Source organism: Pristis pectinata, chromosome 3 (assembly GCF_009764475.1).
Source record: "Pristis pectinata isolate sPriPec2 chromosome 3, sPriPec2.1.pri, whole genome shotgun sequence".
Lineage (NCBI taxonomy): Eukaryota > Metazoa > Chordata > Chondrichthyes > Rhinopristiformes > Pristidae > Pristis > Pristis pectinata.
In genome coordinates, this window is record NC_067407.1 from 31,306,519 (window position 1) to 31,326,978 (window position 20,460).

The window sequence follows — 20,460 nt, forward strand, 5'->3', positions numbered from 1 at the left end:
GGACTCAGCCAAATACATCACAGGCACATTCCTCCCCACCATCGAAAGTACTTACATGAGGCACTGCCTCAAGGAGGCAAAATCTATTATCAAAGATCCCTACCATCCGGGCCATGCCATCTTTTCGCAGCAATCATTGGGCAAGAGGTACAGAAGCCTGAAATACCACACCCCCCAGGTTCAAGAACAGCTACCTCCCTTCAACCATTCAGTTCTTGAACCAACCTGCATATCCCTAATCACTATCTCAGTATAGCAACAATATGACCACGTTGCACTACAATGGACTTTTTTGTTCTGATTGTGTTCTTCCTTGTATAATTTTGTATAATGTTTTTCTTGTGAATGCTGTGTATCTGATGCCATGTGCCTGTGATGATGCTGCAACTAAGTTTTTCAATGCACATGTGCATAAATGAACTTGTGCATATGACACTAAACTTGACTTTGACTATTCAAATGCCTGTCTAAATGCCTCTTAAACATAGTGACTATATCTGGTTCTATCACCTCCTCTGGCATCGACTTCCAAATTATCAACCGTGCTTTCAATGCAGAGCACTTTCCCCTCAAATCCCCTTTGAAGGTCCTTCCTCTCATCTTAAACCTATGCCTTCTCGTTGTTGAAGTTTGATTGTCTTACTAATCAAGAGCATTTCTGTATTTATGGATTGAGGTCAATACAGATGCAATGCATAAATCAGATCACTGGATTGTACAATACTACTGAAATCAACTATATTTGGATAAGTAACCTGCTGAAATTTAGCACTTTTTAAATTTCCCATGTGTAATATTATTTTCTTAGAATTCCACTAGTTGTATAACTCTATTCTGTGGTGGCCTGTTTCATCTCCATAGCTTTTTGTTCCCTTTTTCAGCTTCGTTCTTGTAAATTTGAAAGTGTAAATGAAACAAGTGTTTTGCACAAGGTGGTAATTTATATGAGTCTGAAACATTAACTAATCTGGGAGTGACTCCAGAAACTGAATGGCATGTTCTTAAATAGGAGAAAAACTGATTCTGTTTTTGGAAACTATTCAATGTTCATATTGAGAAAATTGACATTTCTTCAGGTATCTGAAAGACATTGATCAAAAAGTGCTGTTTTTGGGAGGGGGAAGAAAAACTGGAATAAATGGAGTTCTGAATCAATGAAGCTGGCTAACAAAGAAATTGGATTCATCTTTTCTGAAAGTTACACAAGTTCTTGGAAAAGCAGGATATTCTACACTGTGTTCATTTCACAACATTTAGACCAATCGGCTTGGAATTAACCAGCAGTTTGTGGTAACTGGAACTGTAACATCCAAAAGGCTTTTGGAGCATTGAAGATAAGAAATAGCAGGGGTAGGTTACTCACCCCCTTGTTCCTGCAGTGCAATTTTACAAGATCATGGCTGATGTTTTTTTTTTAACCTCAGTGCCACTTCTTTGCACTGACCTTGGAATCCCTTAATATCCAAATATCTAGCAGTCAGTCTCTGCCTTGAATGTATTCAGTGCCTTAGTTTCCACAGCTCTGAGTTGAGAATTCTTCTGACCCTTGTTGTGAATGGCCAATACATATTTTATTTGAGATCATGAGCTTTGGTTCTAGTCAGCCAAGCCAGGAGAAACATCTCTGCATTAAAAATAGAAATTGCTGGAAACTCAGCAATTCTAAATTTCATTCTAAAATTGAAAGGCCCAGTCTGCTTAATATGTCCTCACAGGAATCAATCTAATGAACATTCATAGCACTCCTTCTCTTGCAAGAATTCCTTAATTAGGGAAAGCAGATCTGCAGACAATGCTCCAGGTATGGTCACACCAAGGCTCTATACAAGGACATGTAAAGATGTCCTGTCCTCATATCTGCTTACAATAAAGACCAGCATACTTTGCCATCAATATTGCCTGTTGCATTCAATAATTCATGGTGAACACCCCTTAACCCCGCAACATTTTCCAAAAAAAAACTATTTTTTTCTCCCAAAATGGATAAGCTCACATTCTTCCACCTTATATTTCATCTGCCATGCTCATTTACTTAGCCCCTCTCTACGCCTCTGAAACTTCTCTACTTCATTCTCATAGCCCACATTGCCACTCAGTTTCATCAGCAAACTTGGATATATTACACACTTCATCCAAATAATTGATGACAGATTGCGAAGAGAAGGGGCTGTAGGGTGTTTTATTCGTCGCATCAAGAAATAGCTTCTCTCTCTCATCATGTGCTATTCACTGATAAAAACTGAAATATACAAACTTTTTACTTTGATTACTATGGAAATATATGCAAACAGATTTTGGGTTTATGTACTAACAACAGTAATTTGGGTACAGAATAAAATAAATACATTTTTCACATTCACCTATACTAAGCCTGAATGAGCTACAGGTCCTCCCCGGATTACAACAGGGTTCTGTTCCTGTGAATTGTTCGTAATGCCAATCGTTCGTAACACGTAACAGCAGCTGTAAACCTGTGTCCCCACATGGCAAAAGGTGCCTGCAGCTCTGTAACACCCTGCAAATTCATATCGCCAGCCTCCCAAATGCTCATTCGTATGTACGGGCTGTACATAAGTCAGGCGCTCATAAGCTGGGGAGGACCTGTATCAGTTTTTGGTGTGTCAGAGTGCTGGAGCACAGAAATTAACAGTGAATCAAATTAGCTGGTCTGGTGGCCAGCATACAATATGACAGAGTATTTTTGTTGCTACTAACACAAGCAAAAAGTTTCAATATTATCTGGCTCAGACATAGAAAAGAAGTTCAATTATATTTCCTGGCACGAAGGAACAACTCAGATAAAGAATGAGTACTGACACTGCTTGACAGAATATTAATGAGAAAGGGTTACAAGGACTTAAAAAGGAAGGTTGAAAAGGAATGAAGGAAAGAGGAAGTGATAAGAGAAGAAAGAAATGGGAGGGAATAAATGAGAGAAATAAGGAAAATAGCAGTTGAGGTAAGTTTTAACCGAGGTGCTTTCATCTAGCAGTTCTACGTTATACTCAGTGACCTTTCCTATAAAATAATACGTGTTCTTTTCTCATTATTAAATTTGCCTTCTCAGTTATTCATGGCAGAGCACTGATTGTGGATGTAACAGCTCAACATTGTAACAAGCAAAAGGTAGCTTAGTGACTTGCAATTTCTTGTGGGACCAAACAAAAATGAAACAAAAAGAATTCTAATAAAGACAATTATTAGAAAAAGCAGCTTACTGTATTTTCTTCAGTTTCAATCTCAGGTACTATCCAATGACATTTAAAGATCTCTCCAAGAATAGGATTGTATGGTTTCTTGGCTACTGATCCTTTGCGGCCAGCGTGGAAGGCAGAGAGGTACCATTTGACAACCTGCACCATTCGGTCCCTTGGGTCAGTTTGGTCTACAATACTTTTCAAAGAAAGTATTTCAGTACATTTATTCAATTTGCAGATTAAAAAAAATACATACTAGAGCCAAGAAGAAAACATTTAAAAGGTCATCTTTATTCTATGCTATGCACTATTTTCAATATTAGTAAATGTCATACAATCTGCCCTCAGGCATCTCTTTCAATCTTTTTTAACAGATAAATGATAGAGTTTAGATGGAGCAAGTAGAGAGAAACTAATCCCACTAGCAGTTGGTTTAAGGACTGGTGGGGTGGGGGAACAGGTGAAAGGGGCACAGACAGGCAATGGCAAAAGCAATAAACAAACAGCTTGAGGAACTCAGCTGTCAGGCAGCATCTATGGAGGCAAAGAGATGGTCAACGTTTTGGGTTGAGACCCTGTACCAGGACATTCAGTCTTAACCCAAAAAGTCGACAATCTCTTGACCCGCTGAGTTCGTCCAGCTGTTTCTTTTTAGCTCCAGGCTCCAGCATCTGCAGTGTCTTATGTCTCCATGATCTGAAAGGGTAGCATGAGGAAATATTTTGTTCTAAGTGTTTTAAACTATGATCTGGAGCTCACTACCCATATGAGAGGTAGAAAGAGTTAATCCTGGCTTTCGAAAGGGAAGTGGCACTTGAGGGAAAATAATTTGCTGGAGTCCAAGAGCCAAGGTAATGGGACTGATCAGATTGCTTCTTAAGGAGCTGGCATAGACTCAAATGGGCCAATTAGCTTCTCTCTGTGCTATAATGATCCTAGGGTTAGATTTCCAACATATGGGTTTACAACTTGTTCTAGAGGGGCCTGTGGGTTGAGGCAGCCCTGGGAAGGATCAAGGATTGAGGGGAGTGAATGGGATTGGAGACATGATCATTCCAAGGTCCACTAATAGGGGATCTTGAAGGTGACCACAGTGAGAAAATGCTGGGAAGAGATCCTAGTGCTGACCTTTATGGCCACTGACATGGTCTGAATTACCATCTCTACATTGCACTGAAACTGGCCTCAGTTGTCTTGCGAAGTCTTGCTTCTGCATTAATGAGCAACACCATTTTGGGCCATACATCCAGAAATGAAGTTCGTGCAAGTTTATACATGGAAAACCCACAAGTTTTGTGCCTTATGAAAACGAAATGAAAAGCACTTAATCACATTTGAAGATCATTTTTTTAAAATTACATTTCTTAGCCACTTGTAGAAAATCGCAGCGCCAGGTGAAACAATTTCAAGGTCTATACGTTCATTCTGAACACCTCAAGAGTGTACAACTCTGTCACACAACCCACACTCCTTTCTCTCTCCTTCTGATCCACCCAGTTTCTCACCTCTCCCACATGGTTCCATCTGCTCATCACTCACACACTTTACCTAATGGGTCTCCTATCCTCTCCCCCACCTAGTTCCATCTGCCCATCATCCTTCCCTTATCTGGTTCCACTTATTACCTTACTTACTTATCAGATTCTAGCATCTGAGCCTCTTGTGTCTCCACTTATCACCTTCCAACCTCCATCTCCACCTTGACCCTCCCTTCCTCCCACGTGGCTCCATCTATCCATCAACCCCCTCCTCACCCGGTTCTTTCCTATTACCTGCCAGCCCCTGCTTCACGCCTCCCTCTCACCTCTTTATACTGCCCATCTTCCTTCTACACTCTCAGTCCTGATGCAGGGTCTCGACCTGAAACGTTGACTATCCCTTTGCCTCTACAGATGCTGCTTGACCCACTGAGTTCCTCCAGCAGTATGTCCAGAAATACAGCACCTGCAGTGTCCTCTGACAACAACATGTCTGCTTTATTTTCCATCCTGCAGTAAAATACTGTAAGCTGCATATGAAAATAGTTTGCAATCAAATCAATGGTTGTTTCTGTAAGTTTTCATCGCACAGCTTTCAACTTCAGCACTCCAACAATCACTCAAGGGCAGCATCTTCATAAAGATGTCATGCAGATGAAATGATTATAAGAAATAATAGAAACAATCCTGAAGAAATTTGCTTAAAATTAAATCTACATATTAATCCTATGTTACATCCAAATTTATCAGTATCATAATGATTGTAGGTTTTCTAGCAGTTCCAGATTAACACATTAAAAAGTTATTTACCTTACAAATAAATCCGGATGTGCAAAGAAGTCTGCATACATTTCTAACAAAGACCGCCTTTCCAAAATAAAAGTGGGAAGCACCACCTGCAAGAGGATCAGCATTTTCTTTTACATTAACTGGCACAAAAAGTGTCAGTAGTTATTTTTAAAAATTAAAAAATAGTGGTTCTGCACAAGGTATCCAAAGCAGTAGAACTAAACAAGAAAGTATAAACTGTACAAAGGACAGGAACCTAAAAGGCTCAAATTATGTTGGTATTTCTAACATTCAAATACATATATATTGATTCCAATTCTTTTAAAAGTTCAACACAAAAAAATGCAGAAATTGAATTAAAATACAACCAAAAGTAATAATTTGAATGTTGCTGGTCAAATTAACAAGGACAACATTTTAAATAGTGATGCTTCTTTTAAAATTTTATGAAAATGGTAAATCAAAAGGAGATTTACCAGAATATTCATTGTTTTTTCAACTTTCAAAACAAATTGGCCCACCATTCTTACCTTTGTCAGATCCATTCCCAGTCGGACTTGGGATAGGAGGTGCATGATGACACTCTTATGCTCTTCCACAGATTCCCCTTCACCCTCATCATCTCTCTCATCATGCGTATCAAACAGCTCTTGGAATGACAAAAAGCATTTAGGAATCTTATATCCTGTATATGTCAAAGCATTTATGTGAACTTCAAGATGAGCTTCTGGTTAATGGTAAAGCCCAGAATGTTGATAAATGGCAAATAAAATGTTACCCTTTGAAATGTTGCAAGTTTATATATTTTACAATCTACCATAAATAAATCAAGAATTAAAAATCTGATGCAGGACAGAGATTTCCTTCCCACAAACCTAATATTCTGTTGATAAGATTTTAGTCACACTTTCTTATCAACCTTGCAAATTGCTGTGTCAAAATTCAGTAATCTCAGTGCAGCTGAAGCCTTTCACCAGTGTCTGAAGATTTCGAAATTCTATCCCAACTCTATTACTATCTAAGGTATACAAAATAAGATCCGTTTATTAACTGTCAATGTGCAACACCAATATAAATGAATAAATGCACACACGCTTAAACCATGAATATTCATATTTATGCATATATTTACATGTAGCCTACAGAGTATACAGAAGAATGGGAAATTCTGGACTAAAACAAAAGACCCTTTAACTAAAATCTTGAATGTAAACTTACTTATTTAATTAAGCAGAATTTTTATGACTAACATCACCATTGCTGTAGAGATATTTAAATAAAACATATACACTGATCTAAGAGTTGCATCTCAGGGTCCTTCTGAGAAAATTCATCCTTTAATTAACTGGAAGAAATCTACCTATTCAATACTCTAGGCAATGAAGTTTTATAACCAGCCTCCATTAGAAAGCTGTTGATAAGATGGTATTTTCGATTAAAATATTTAAGCTAGCACCTCCAGAAATGAAGTTAACTGATTTACCGATGGATAGTAGTAGGGGACTTTTTTTTAAAAAAAGTTTCTAATTCCACTCAATTTAAGAAATGAACATAATCGAGCAGAAACATACCTGCATCATTTGTTCCATTAGACATGGAGGAGGAGTTCAGTGATTCTGTGGTGTCTGGGCGCTTAAGACTGCCGCCTGTGTTGCTGTGTGAGATCACCACCGGAGATGTTGCACTACAAAAAATAAAAACTGCCTCTATAATATTTATATGGAATATTAAAACTTTCCAGTTAGTGACACTGTAAATAATGATTTATTTCTAAACGTAAACTCCAAGATCACATAATTTCATGAGCCCAAGAGCATCAGTTATTTTCCTGATGAGCACACAGTCCAACAGTTGGAGAGGAATAGGGGAAAAAAATTAACAGCTTGAGAAGGGTAATAATGCTGTTCAGAGCTGTAAAGGAACCAAGTAAAACCTTCAAAAAAAAGTGGAAATTAAAATATTAATTTTATTTTACAAAATTATTAACCACGTTCAAAATTATTTTGGAGCATCTAGAACATTTAATACAAATTTAGATTCTATTAAATGTTCTCTGAAAGCATTCTTTATAAATGTATTTCTTAGTAAAGTGAAATTATGTGAATACTGCCTGATAAGTGGAGCCCAATTGACAAGAAATTCTCAGGTTTTTGTACAAAGGCAGAGTACATTTATTTGACCTCTGTGAGGACAACTGTATACTTTCCTTGGTAACAAGGAGGGGAAGGAAGTCTGACGACTATCCAGTAAAATATTGCCATAAATAACAGTGAATGGATGTGGAGTGAGCCAAGAAACCAATTTAAAGCAATATTAAACCTGTGGCCAAATAGTCTGCTAACTCTCACAAGTAAGACTATCATAGGCATTTAAGATAACAGAAATCAATTTACTCACATTCTCTAAATGTGCTCACTGCAACCTCAGCACCATTCACAAAAGCAACATTGAATACATAGCTTTACATATTATACAAAGCATGAATGAAAACCTACTTAAGTAGCTAATAGTATAATAATTCCAATCTGCACAACCTCAAAAAACAGAAACAAGCACCGTCCAATTTAATATGATATTAGCAGTTACTAATATATAGAAAAAAATGTTATGCTAAACCAAGATGCAACAGAAGATCAAACTTGTAACACTTTAATGAATTTAAGTCCAGAGCCCATATTTGTAACCTTATACCCTATATGATTGATCTTTGGCTAAATACAAAGATAGAAACCATAAGATGAAGTTAGTATAGCCATTTCTGTGTATGTGCAAATATTGATCTCAATTAAATGACTGATTTGGAATTGCAAATCTCCTGGGAACTTTAGTCAACAATCAGAAGTGCTACATAAAACATGAATTAAAAATAAATAAAACCATCTGACTGCAATATTCTGCATGTACATCATAGATCTTTGAGAATTAAGAAAAAATGCAAAGGAGATTGCATAATACAAATGAACTGTTGTTTTAATAAACTTACAGCTCCACTTACAGCTTCTCTAATACACATTGGTAAGTACACTTTCCTACTGAGTACCCATCTTCCCTTCTTCATTTATTCATTTTTAAACAATTCAGTTCACTTTGTTACTTTTTCATTCATTCCAGCTTGAAAACAAAGGGATCTTTATCATGCTCAGCAAACAACAGCATGACACCTTCCTTTTCATGAACATATCGTTTTAGAATCATTATGCATTAAACTATTAAATCCACCACAGTTGGTTATAACATGCACCAAGTTTATTGCAGTATGTTGTGAATACATTATTATGTATTGTAACTGCTGTACAAGCTTGATCGATGTCATAATGCCAAACCCTGTCACTGCAGCTTCTTTATGACAAAACAACAACTTGCATTTGTACTAATATATTTAAACCTCCCAAGGCTTTTCCAGGGGGTATTCCCAGAAAAAAATTAACACAAGGCGATCTGGAAGGTAAATGTATGCTCAAGGATCATCTTAAAAAAGATGCAAGGAGAGTTAGAAGGGATTTGTAAGAGAAATTGAGACCTCGAGATCTAAACAGCCGAAAGTAAAAGCTATGAAAGGTGAAGGGGGAGGGCAGGGAAGTTGGAGATGCACGAGTTGCCAGACATGGATGATTGCAATATTCTTGGAGGATTGTAGAGCTGAAGGAAGTTGCAGAAGCAAGGCCAAAAAATGGATTTGAACACAAAGACAAGAATTCAAAATTTATGGTACTAATGGAACAGGAGCCAACATGAGTTAGCGATCACACAATGAATAGAATTTACTATGTGACCATATATGGAAAGGAGAGAAAGCATTAATATTACTGAAGACTGAAAGGGATAAATGAGGATTTCGTCAATAGATCAGTTGAGGTAAGGGTGAATATTTTACATAAAGCAGTGTACATTTTGATATTCAAATAATAAAATTTTACGATTAATTTTAGCACAAATAAAAAGAATCCTGTGTATAATTCCAGATAATGTAAAAACTTGCATCTAGTACAAATGTTCATCTTCACTCAGCTTAATGGACATCAGGCAGAAAAAGACTGCTAGAAATCTCAACTAAACAGGTTTTCAACTATCAGAAAATACAGAGAGTTCACAAGACTGCTTCAAATTGGGAAAGGGGAAAATATCCCACACTATTTCCAGGAGATGAAAATAATTCATCTTCCCTCCTAATATGTTAATTTCCACTGGGAATTTATGCATTACTAATGTTATATTTTTATTAATTCTAGGCTTTCTGGCAAGGCCAGCATTTATTTCCCATGCGTAATTGTTCTTTAAAAGATAGTGGTGAGTTACCTTCTTGAACTCTCCTCCCCGCCCCACCTTGTTCCATCTGTTTTTTTTCCTCTCTCTCTCTCTCTATGTCTGCCTCCATCCCTCATTGACCTGCCAGTCTTCCAGCTCCACCCATTCACCCCTAACTGACACTAGCTGCCTGTCATCTTACACCCTTCCTCAGTCCACCAGTCTCCTCAGAATCCTTTCTCGTCTCTCCCCTTCTCCTCTTCATGCTGGCAACCTCGCCTCTCCACTCTCAGTCCTGATGCAGGGTTTTGACCCAAAATGTCAACATTTCACCCACAGATGCTGCATGCCCTGCTGAGTTAGTCCAGCACATTGTCTGTTGCTCCACCTTCTTCAACAACTTCCTGTGAAGGTGCTCTCCCAGTGCTGTTGGTGAGAGAGCTGTACGATTTTGACTCAGCAATGCTGGATGGTGTACAAGGGGAACAAGAAGGTGGCAGTGTATCCATCTACTTAAAACCATTGCCCTACTTAGTTGTAAAGACCATGAATTTGGGAGATGCTGTTGGAGTAGCCTTGCTGAGGAACTGCAGTGCATTTTGTAGATGGTAACCACTGTGCATTGATAGTAGGGGTAAATTGGAAGTGGGTGGGATACCAATCAAGTGGCTGCTTTATCCTCAATAGTGTCAAGCTGTACTCATCCAGGCAAATGGAGAGTATTCTATCATACATCTCTTTTCATATATAATGAAAAGGCTTTGGAATGTCAGGAGGCAAGTCACTTGCCACAGGATACCCAGCCTCTGACCAGGTATCATTTCAGGTCATGGTGGGGAACTCAGTGGATAAAGTCAGGGATATTGAGGGTAGGTGATTACATGCTCCTTGTTTAAGATCTGGGCACTTGTGGCACAAACGTTACCACTTATCAGCCCATGCCTGAACATTGTTTAGGTCTTGCTGCATACAGGCACTGACTGCTTCATTTGTAGATGAGTTGTACATGGAATTCAACATTGTAATCCTCAGTGAACATTGCCAACTTTTATGATAAAAGGAAGGCCATAAAATGAAATTGCCGATTGGTTGGGCCCAAGACGTTGGCTGGAGAAACTCTCGCAGTGCTTTCCTGGCCTCCATGTACCACAATCATCTGTATGAGGTATAGCTGATTGAGAGTAGACCAATTAGGTAGTAAGTTGCTAGTTCCGATTTGTCTTGCTTTCAGTGAGCAGAACAGATCTGGGCAATATTTCACATGGTTTGGAAGGTGACTATACTGGAACAGCTAATTTTTAGTACCTCACCCCCAATGTTGTTTTGTCTTATCTAGTGTACTCAGCCATTTCTTGATGTCATGTGGAATTATAGAGATAAATATGAGAAAAATTAAAAATACACCTCATAAGTAGACCAACAAATTTGATCATTAATCGTGGCTGTGGAATTACTTATTTCGATACGGTCTCCACACAGAATACATTGAACGTCCAAATATAAATAATAAACACAAAATTGATTACATAACCTACTTAACCTAAATTTAATGGAAAACAATCCATGATTCTTAATTCAAGACAGCATCAAGCAGCTCTCAGATCTCAATCCGCTAAAAGCCTATCTTTTCAGCAGCTCCAACTGTCACACTTTGATATTCTCTTTAATCTAAGCAGGAGATACCAAGCCAGCAGCTAAATTATTCTGGCAAACTCAAACCTACACAAAAAAAAACGATTAAAAATAACATACAATTTGTTGACAAAACTGAAAATTTTTAAAATATATATACATTTAAGCAGTACCTTTAACATCTCTCATTTTCAGAATGTCAATGGAAAAGTCAAGGTTTCGACTCCACTGTAGGTTATCTCATATCGAGCAACAATGGTGTGCATGACTGTATGCAGGTATACAAGAGAGAATCTAAACACTGATTGGGCTTCAGTAAGATTTAAAGGCAAAATGTATTATATTTGATAGGTAATTAGTTTTAAATTTCCAGTGAATATCATAAAAAATAGTGAATTAATGACTTTTGCAAGAGCTGACATAAAATGAGTGAGCCACAATCACAGCTCTGCCACAGTCCAAAATATGCACTGGCAGCTAATTTTCTTGCATGAATTAACACACCAAATCTTAAATAATTGTTTGTTTTAATCGAGGAACTGCAGTGCATTTTGTAGATGGTAACCACTGTGCATTGATAGTTTTTAATACTGGAGACTGGAGGATGATACTTAAAATTATTCTTAATATGAACTTTATAATTTTTAACATTTTAGCTACATAGATAAGGATTTCTTTATTAGTCACATGTACATTGAAACACACAGTGAAATGCATCTTTGCATAGAGTATTCTGGGGGCAGCCCGCAAGTGTCGCCACGCTTCTGGTGCCGACATGACATGCCCACAACTTCCTAACCCGTACGTCTTTGGAATGTGGGAGGAAACCAGAGCACCCGGAGGAAACCCACGCAGACATGGGGAGAACGTAGTCCTCACTTTACACCTTTCAATGCCTTGAGAGATGGGCAGACAATATCCACAGAAGAGACCGCAGATGCTGAAGTCTGGAGCAACAAGCAAACTGCTGGAGGAACTCAAAGGGTTGAGCAGCATCTGTTGTTTTGGTGGGTTGGGGGGGGGGGGGGGGGGGGGGGGTGCAGGGGGTGGGAGTGGGAGGAGGTGGAGGAACAGTCGTAGTTTGAGGTTGAAACCCTGCATCAGTGCATCAGGACTGATATCCACTAGCAGATTTAACATCTGAAAAATCATAACTGTAAAAGTTTGCCCAATTGCTATTCATCTATTTATGTGTTTCTATTCTGCTGGAAAAATGGTTACCTTACTGACATGTTAGTTTTCAAGAGCCACCTCGTATATGAGCACATCTTTATTGACAAGTTGCAACACATTTGCTGGGCAAAACACAGAAAAGGAACTCTGCATGAAAGAACAGCATGCTCCAATGCAGATCAAAGTCAATCTGGGTTCTTTCATATAGCATAGAACCTTAAAATACACATTACAAACTGAAATAGATGGTGCCTATGTTGCCCCAGTAAATACTATCAAGGATAGAACCAGGAATGGGCAGCAAGTGATTCACTGCCACTAATGTCTCAATTCTACCGTGAAAATAACAAAATTGTCATCCATCAACAAAAAAAGTTTACATTTTCCGAACAAAAAAAAAATCACACATAAAAAAGGTATCTGGTCTGCACATTCAATTGTTTAATCTTTTATACATCTCAACTTAAGCATAGTTTTCTCCTTTTTAAAATTCCCAATTCTTGCTGGAAGAAAATAACATTGCACATAATAAGTGCCTGTGTAACCAAAAGTTTGTGCAATTTTGTTTAGTAGAATATAGATCCAAGAAAATACTTTCCCAGAACACCAGTTACAATCAATGAAGTTGCAGTGTTTGGTACCATATCTTAATGGCCTTCCCACAGCTACAAAATGTTCTTTTGTAAGAATTTGCTTTTACAGTATGCACGCTACATAAAATAGGACTGCAAATAACATTTTCCATAAATACAGGCCGATTTACTGCACCTTAGCAATAGAGCTGCTGCCTCACAGCTCCAGGTGATCCAGATTCATTCCTGACCGCCGGTGCTGTCTATATGGAGTTTGCATGTTATCCCTTTGACTGCATGGGTTTTCCTCAGGTGCTTCAGTTTCCTCCCATAACCCAATGATGCATGGGTTGGTAGGTTAATTGGCTCCTGTAAATTGTGCCCTATGTGTAGGTGAGTGGTAGAATCGGGAGGGGTGCAGGGTAACTGGGGAAAATAAAATGAGTTTAGTGTAGAATTAATGTAATTGGGTGCTTGATGGTTGGAGCAGACACAGTGGATCAAAGGGCCTGTTTCTGTGCTGTGTGACAATAACTTAAAAGATGGAATTCATTAAATTGCAAAGGGTCTTTGTAGGATAATTCTTGTATTGTGTATGAGAGTATAACAAAGGATCATTTCTAAACTTTACAATTTAAATTATCGCACACATACAAAATATACATCTCTACCCAACACAAGATGTGTTAGTAACTGAACTGCACAAATAAGGAACCTTGGATTTAAATCTGATGGTGAATGTTCGTACCTGCACATCACCATACATAGCAAAAATATCAGAGGCAAAGGAACAGATGCCAAGTCACAAAAAGAAATATTAAGGCAACAAGAGAAACCATTACTGGCAATTGTCCAGTCTTGACACTTGAAATATAAAAATGGAACAAGGCAAGTGCGGTCCAATTCTGCAGGAGGAGAATGAAGAGGCATTAGGAGGAGGATGGCAAGGTCAACCATTCAAAAACCACAATCAAGAAATAGATTTACTTTGTTGTAATCATGTGGAATTAATGACCTTTATCATAGCATCTATTTATTAGCAATCTAATTTGCTCTCGAGAAGGTGGTGGTAAGCTGCTTTTTTGAACCGTTGCAGTCTTTCTTGTTAAGATGAGCCCTATGTTCTTTGGGTATTCCAGGATTCAGATCATGATAATTGTAAGGATTCAAATGTCAGGTTCTGGATTAGATGGACATGAATTTTGGGGGTTACAATACATTCAAGAAACCAGAGAGAAAAGTGAGGTGGCAGTTTGCAAGGATAGAACAGTCAAGAGTCTTTTAGAGAAGAGGGGTGAAGATGGCATACTTGAAGAACATTTGAACAGTACCCAAGCAGAAGGAACTGTTAACAGTGATGGGTAACAATGATATCCTAAGCAAGCTTTAATGCACAAGATAAATTGAGAACTTCCTAGGGGACTTTGTGAACCCTCGATGTGTTCTGTTACAATCAGAAGAGTCTAAATTGAGTAGCTATGATTTTTTTCTCCAAAACAGCCTAGGAGTGGTACATCAAAAAGGATATCTGTGGAGATTCTTACAACAATTGATTATTACCCCTTTGGAAAGAGCAGAAAATGTGCCTGGATCATTACTGAATCCTGCTTTGGGACAGCATCCTCCACATGTTGCTTTTACATTCAGACTAGGGCACTGATATTCCAGGTAATGTGAACTCTACCATGGCAAATACTTGCAGTTACCAGAATGAAACCCAGTTGTAACATCCCTGATCCTATTTTCATACACCCATCAATCTGCAGTGCCAATGGTTTCTGGGGCCTACTTTACTCATGTTATGACAGCTGCTGACACAGAAAGACCTATCGGTTAGAAAAGATACTAGTTAGTAAGATGCTTAATGGTGTCTTACAACGAACAGAATTGAGACTGAATCTACTCTGTGTTTATAAATGACATGGATGATGAGATGAAATGCCACACATCCAACTTGTAAATGACACAGAAAGAGATCAAATTGGAAACAGTGCAGATGAGAGCAGTAAACTTAGTTCACGAAAGGCCAAGCTCTAAGTTTCGGTCCATGTTCCCTAGCCTTAGATTTATCATCCAGAAGCAACGGTTTCTATCAATCAGATGCCCATTAAGAAATTACTCTGTTCTATCCTTTTTGGGTGCATTAATTGATTGATGGAACAGGCAAAAGTCTGGCAATTGGATTTCAGTGTAGGCAAGCATGAGGTGATTTGCACACAAAAAGAATACTTTCTAAATGGTGAAATACTAGAAGCAGTAGAGGTCCAAAGAAACTTAGGTACATAGGTAAATTAATCATTAAAATGTCACTGAAAGGTACAGAAAATAAATCAACAAAATCTTTAGAGAGGACCATTGTAGCATTACTTCTATCTCCTTGTACAATTATACAAAGCTCTGATTTAAAATATAGAACTGCAGCAATATCAACTGACCTTGGAATAATACTTGGATGTATTGGCTTTAGAGGATGTGCAGCATTCGTTTACAATAATGATACCTATTCGGATTAAATTAAGACAAGTGATTACATAAATCAGGGTTTAGAATTTAGAAGGCCAAAGGAATGACAATTGAGATTTTCAGATTAGGGGAACTAATAGAATAATTGATAGACTGATAAATGTAAGACTAGGGAACATAGTCCAAAATTTAGGGCTAGGCTTTTCATGAACTAAATAAGGATACACTCCTACACAAAGAGTAGGAGAAATTTGGAACTCGTTACAAACAGCAACTGATCCTCTGTCAATTGTTATTATTAAATTAGAGATTGATAGTTTTTTTGATTGGTTTTAACAGATAGGGAGAAGAGACAGACTTGTAGCTGGGTCACAAATGAGCCACAATCCCAGTGAATGTCGGCTCATGTGGCTAAATGGCCAAGTCTCATGCCCTTATTCACATTATATATGCTTTGGAATAGCTACACCATTGTCAAAAATTCAGCAGCCTTTCAAACAATGTGCAAATCTAAGAGAAAATGTGATCTTTTTAAAAAATATAGTACAAAAGACATTCTTCTCATGGGAATCTATGAAATAGTTCTGCTGGCATGCAAACTCCAAAATGAATAAAATAACTCAACATTTTTGAATTTTACATATTGTATTCTGCCTTACAATCATGGGGTTGAGGGTGGAGGGGGGTAGCTGAGCCAAACCCCATCCTGGTTATACAACAGAGATCCACTCACAGATTACCTAGCAGAGGTAATTTGGTAGTGATCAAGAGTGGGGTTCTTAGCCATCTTTATATGCATCCCAACTGCTACTCAGTTAAAGATAGGCATAATTAGTTCCAGAAAATACAAACAAGAGGAAGATATTCAGCCCCTTTCTTATCAATCAATTAGATCAACCAGAGAGATGCAAGAGACTGCAGATACTAGAAATTGGAGCAACAGTTTGCTGGAGGAACTCAGCAGGTCGAACAGGATCTATGGGGGGGGGGGGGGGGGGCAGAATTAACTTACCCCCACTAAATGCTGCTCAGCCTGTTGAGTTCCTCCAGCAGATTGCTTGTTGCTATTATATCAACTAATCTGTAACTCAAATCCATTTATTTGCTTTTTCTTCAGTTCTCTTGAAATAGCTAACAAGTCTAAGAGCCCATCAAGTCCTTTCATCATTTCAAGTTTATATCCTCATATTTCAGTCTTTTCCTTAGTTTTTTTTCTGGTGAATGGTCATTGTATTCTTTCTAAGGCTAATATATCCTCTCAGATTTGGTGACCAAAAGTGAGCAAGGTAAACTAAATGTGGGTCTGACTAAGGCAGTGCACAATTGAAGCCTCTCTTTCAAACTTCTGTATTTCAATGATAGTCACAGAAACATCAATATTCCATTTTTGACCACCTACTAGTTTTTAGTGAGCTGCATACTTTGAGACACAAGCTCTTCCACAGCTCCTTACTTGTATTTGTCATTCTTGTAAGCGAAATGGATGGCTTCGCATTCCCCAACATTAAACTTCATATGCCCACCCACTCAATCCATATATGCGCCTTGGTAACTTACTGCTTCCATTTATAAAAATAAGAACAAGTGAAGTGGCAAACTGAAGGTGGTACGGTAGCAAAGCGGTTAGCGTAACACTATTACAGCACCAGCGAATGGGGTTCAATTCCCGTCGCTGTCTGTAAGGAGTTTGTACGTTCTCCCCATGACTGCATGGGTTTTCTCCCACGCTCCAAAGACGAACGGATTAGTAGGTTAACATTGGTGTAATTGGGTGACGTGAGCTCGTTGGGCTGGAAGGGCCTGTTACCGTGTTGTACAAGTTAAAAAGTCCAGAGTTTTGGGAAAATAGGCTGGTGGATAAATTTTCTACTGGTTACGTTGAGAAATGCCATTATAGTTAAATCTTCAGCATTTAAAGTTGTTATGTAATGTCAAATCAAGAAGAACATAAGAAAATAGCAGGAGGTGGCCACCTGGCCCCTCAAGTCTGCCTCATCATTCAATTGGATCATGGCCAATCTTCCCCAGGCTGCAACTCCTCTTCTGTGCCAGTTTGCCATTGCCCTCAATTCCCTGATCTTTCAAAAAAAATTATCTACCTTTTCTTTAAGAACCACCAGCGATCTGGCCTTCAGAACCTTCAGGGGTCTAGAATTCCAGGGATTCGCCACCCTCTGAGAAAAAAAAAATTCCTATGCACTTTAGTTTTAAATGCAACTTTGTAAATATGTCCCCTCATTTGAGACTTTCCCACATGTGGAAACATCTCAACATCTACCCTGTCATATCCCCTTTGGATCTTACAGGTTTCAATAAGATCACCCTCATTCTTCTAAACTCTATTTTTGTTTTTAACTATTTGCGACAGGATAATCCTTTTACCCTAGGAATTTGCCAAGCAAGTTTCTTCTCGACTGCCCCCAATGCTAGTATTTCCTTTCTCAAAAAAAAGGGATCAAAACTGTACCAAAGGAAGAATAGGGAAAATTGCAGAATGAACTTTTATTCTTTGAGGTTTCAGCCTTAAACCAGTCTCAGAACAGTACACATTACTTCACTCGATTAGTAAAAAGAAAGTTGTCTTATGTAATTTTTTCCACAGAAGGCACAACACTGAGTACTTTTAATATACTTTACAAAAGTTTTGAAAAATAACATCTTATCATTTGCTTTTTTCAATATTTAAGAAAATATTCCATGTTTTTTTTAAAGAAAGGTACTCACTCTAAGCAACGCTTTGGAGAAGAGTTACTCTGGTAGAATTCATCGGCATCATAGAATTCATCCTCACTACTGGAATATGAAAAATCTGGCACTGTATTAGGAGACAGATTTACATGGCTGGGCGAGGTGATGCTGCTGGTTGGTGCTGACTGTCCACTTCCTAATCAATAGAAATACACAATTGTACTTTGGATGTTAAAATGTTACTGGGAGTTTTGTTCCCCCTTCCCCCGCCATTATCAGAGATGCAATCAAATAGACCTTCAAGTTAAAACATTTTATTTTTAAAACTATGTTTTGACATTAGATAGGATATTTTCTTAAAGATAGTATACTTACTGTTGGGTAATCTATATAAAAAAATACATCTGCTTTGCAACATGCATTTTACTTCCTCTAAATTTTGTAACAGTTACCAGCTTTAGTTAAAAGTTAGCTATTTTACTTGAATGTCAAGATGAACTTGCCAAAAACGTGTCCTTTTTCAAAATGGAATGCAGTGTGTCCTATGTACCCAATATTTTGCAATCAGGTACAAGTTGGAGGAGTAACAGATGCAGCAGCACATAAATGCTGCTCTGCAAACCCCTATCCCACTAGCCTCCAAACAGATTTTTGCATACAATGTAATAGATAATTTGATCATCCAGAGCACACATTTCTTAAAACAGGCAGAGTGACAGGTTATTTTCTTGCCTCTTCTTGGAATCACCAAAGATCCTATTTGTTTTTCAGTTTTGGAAGAAATGCAATTTTAAAAGCAGGCAATCTTAGTGATGGTAATCCGATAAAATTTGTAAAAATATGCAATTATTTTGGTTATTCTGATGCAGGTTCTCCTCATTCCTTGCACTAAATAAAACCTGTCACAGATTTTGTGATTACATCAACAGCTTCTTCCAAAAAAAATGAAAGTCATGATAAAAGCAAATAGATAACTATTAAACTATTACTCAAATGGGGACTGTAAGAGATTGCCCAACCCATTTCAAAATGCAGTTTATGGACCTAAGTATTTGCACTAGTTCCATAGTATCATGACTGTGCAAAACAACACAAAATATTTAACTTTTCCCTGCACCAAGGCCAAACAGTTTATGAAGTTTGACTTGTATCTCAGTCTTTGCAACTTGCCCCCCCCCCAAAAACACCACCTCCAGAATTTAAGTAATGACACAAATGTCAATATTTCACTCTTTCAGACAAAAAACTAATTCACAGTGCATGCTAAGCTGCCAACCACTAAATGAAAAGCAGCATTGTTTCTATTTCCATGTTTAGTAAGCCATTGAGGGAGGTACAATGGGACTGAAATGCTCAAAGCCAGCAGATTAAATGCAGACATTGCAAATGTGAACATCTGTTCCAGTCATTAGAGTACCATACTAATGATCAGGGAGTCTATCTTGATTTATAAAATAACCAGTGGTAGAATAAATATGTTAAGTGCAGCATAACAGCAATGCTTCAATTTGGACTTAAGTCTGATTCTCATAAGATTAAAAATCTAAGGATGTGATTCAATTAACTTACTCCTGCTGTAGCATTCAAGTCTGAAGCAGGGAAAGAACTTGTTCTCAAAATACTGTCAATGCAATCTTTAGGCTCCCTTTGAGCGCAACAAAGACTGAACAGCTTTCACTCCTTTAACTCTCCCGGTGGAGTTGGGTAAGATAAGGCAGGGCTTTGTAAGGATTACAAAATCAACTGGACATGTGTCAACTCAGTCAAGATATTCTCACTCAAATTTGAATGCTGGCCCTTTATTCCCCGTTTCTTATAAATGGAAATTCATAACACATAAGATAAAACTGCAGTGGATGCATTCAAATTACACATTAATAATCCTGGCCAAACAGGAAGGTCAAACATCAATAGAGCACATAAGATTTAATCTTCTATAATTGAGCAGCAGTACACATAGTCTTCCAAACAAAATATATAAAATATGTCCAACCTGTACTGTTAGGAGTTGGTGTCTGGTGATTACCCATTGCAGTAACAGCAGATCCCACAGCCAAAGTTGATGGGCGTTGTTCTGCTTTGCATAATTGAGCAGGTTCTGTAAAAAAAATGCATCTTCAAAACCATGAATTACAGAGCCTCTTCAATAATAAACATGCTGTACAGTATTCTGGATTGGAATCAGAATAAAGTACAGTATGTTCTTTTGTGACTAGCCAACAG

General features: G+C 37.9%; 1 protein-coding gene across 7 annotated transcripts in view; it reads right to left on the minus strand.

Annotated features, from left to right (window-relative positions):
* Window positions 1–20,460, minus strand: part of osbpl9 (oxysterol binding protein-like 9) — a 127,248-nt gene that overhangs the window by 13,784 nt on the left and 93,004 nt on the right. For all 7 annotated transcript variants that reach the window (XM_052013141.1, XM_052013142.1, XM_052013139.1 and 4 more), the window contains 6 exons: window positions 20,231–20,335; window positions 18,274–18,433; window positions 7,036–7,148; window positions 5,995–6,113; window positions 5,486–5,571; window positions 3,219–3,393 (listed from right to left, as the gene is read on the minus strand). In XM_052013141.1, the coding sequence (XP_051869101.1) occupies window positions 3,219–3,393; window positions 5,486–5,571; window positions 5,995–6,113; window positions 7,036–7,148; window positions 18,274–18,433; window positions 20,231–20,335 (758 nt within the window). The remainder of the gene's footprint in view (window positions 1–3,218; window positions 3,394–5,485; window positions 5,572–5,994; window positions 6,114–7,035; window positions 7,149–18,273; window positions 18,434–20,230; window positions 20,336–20,460) is intronic.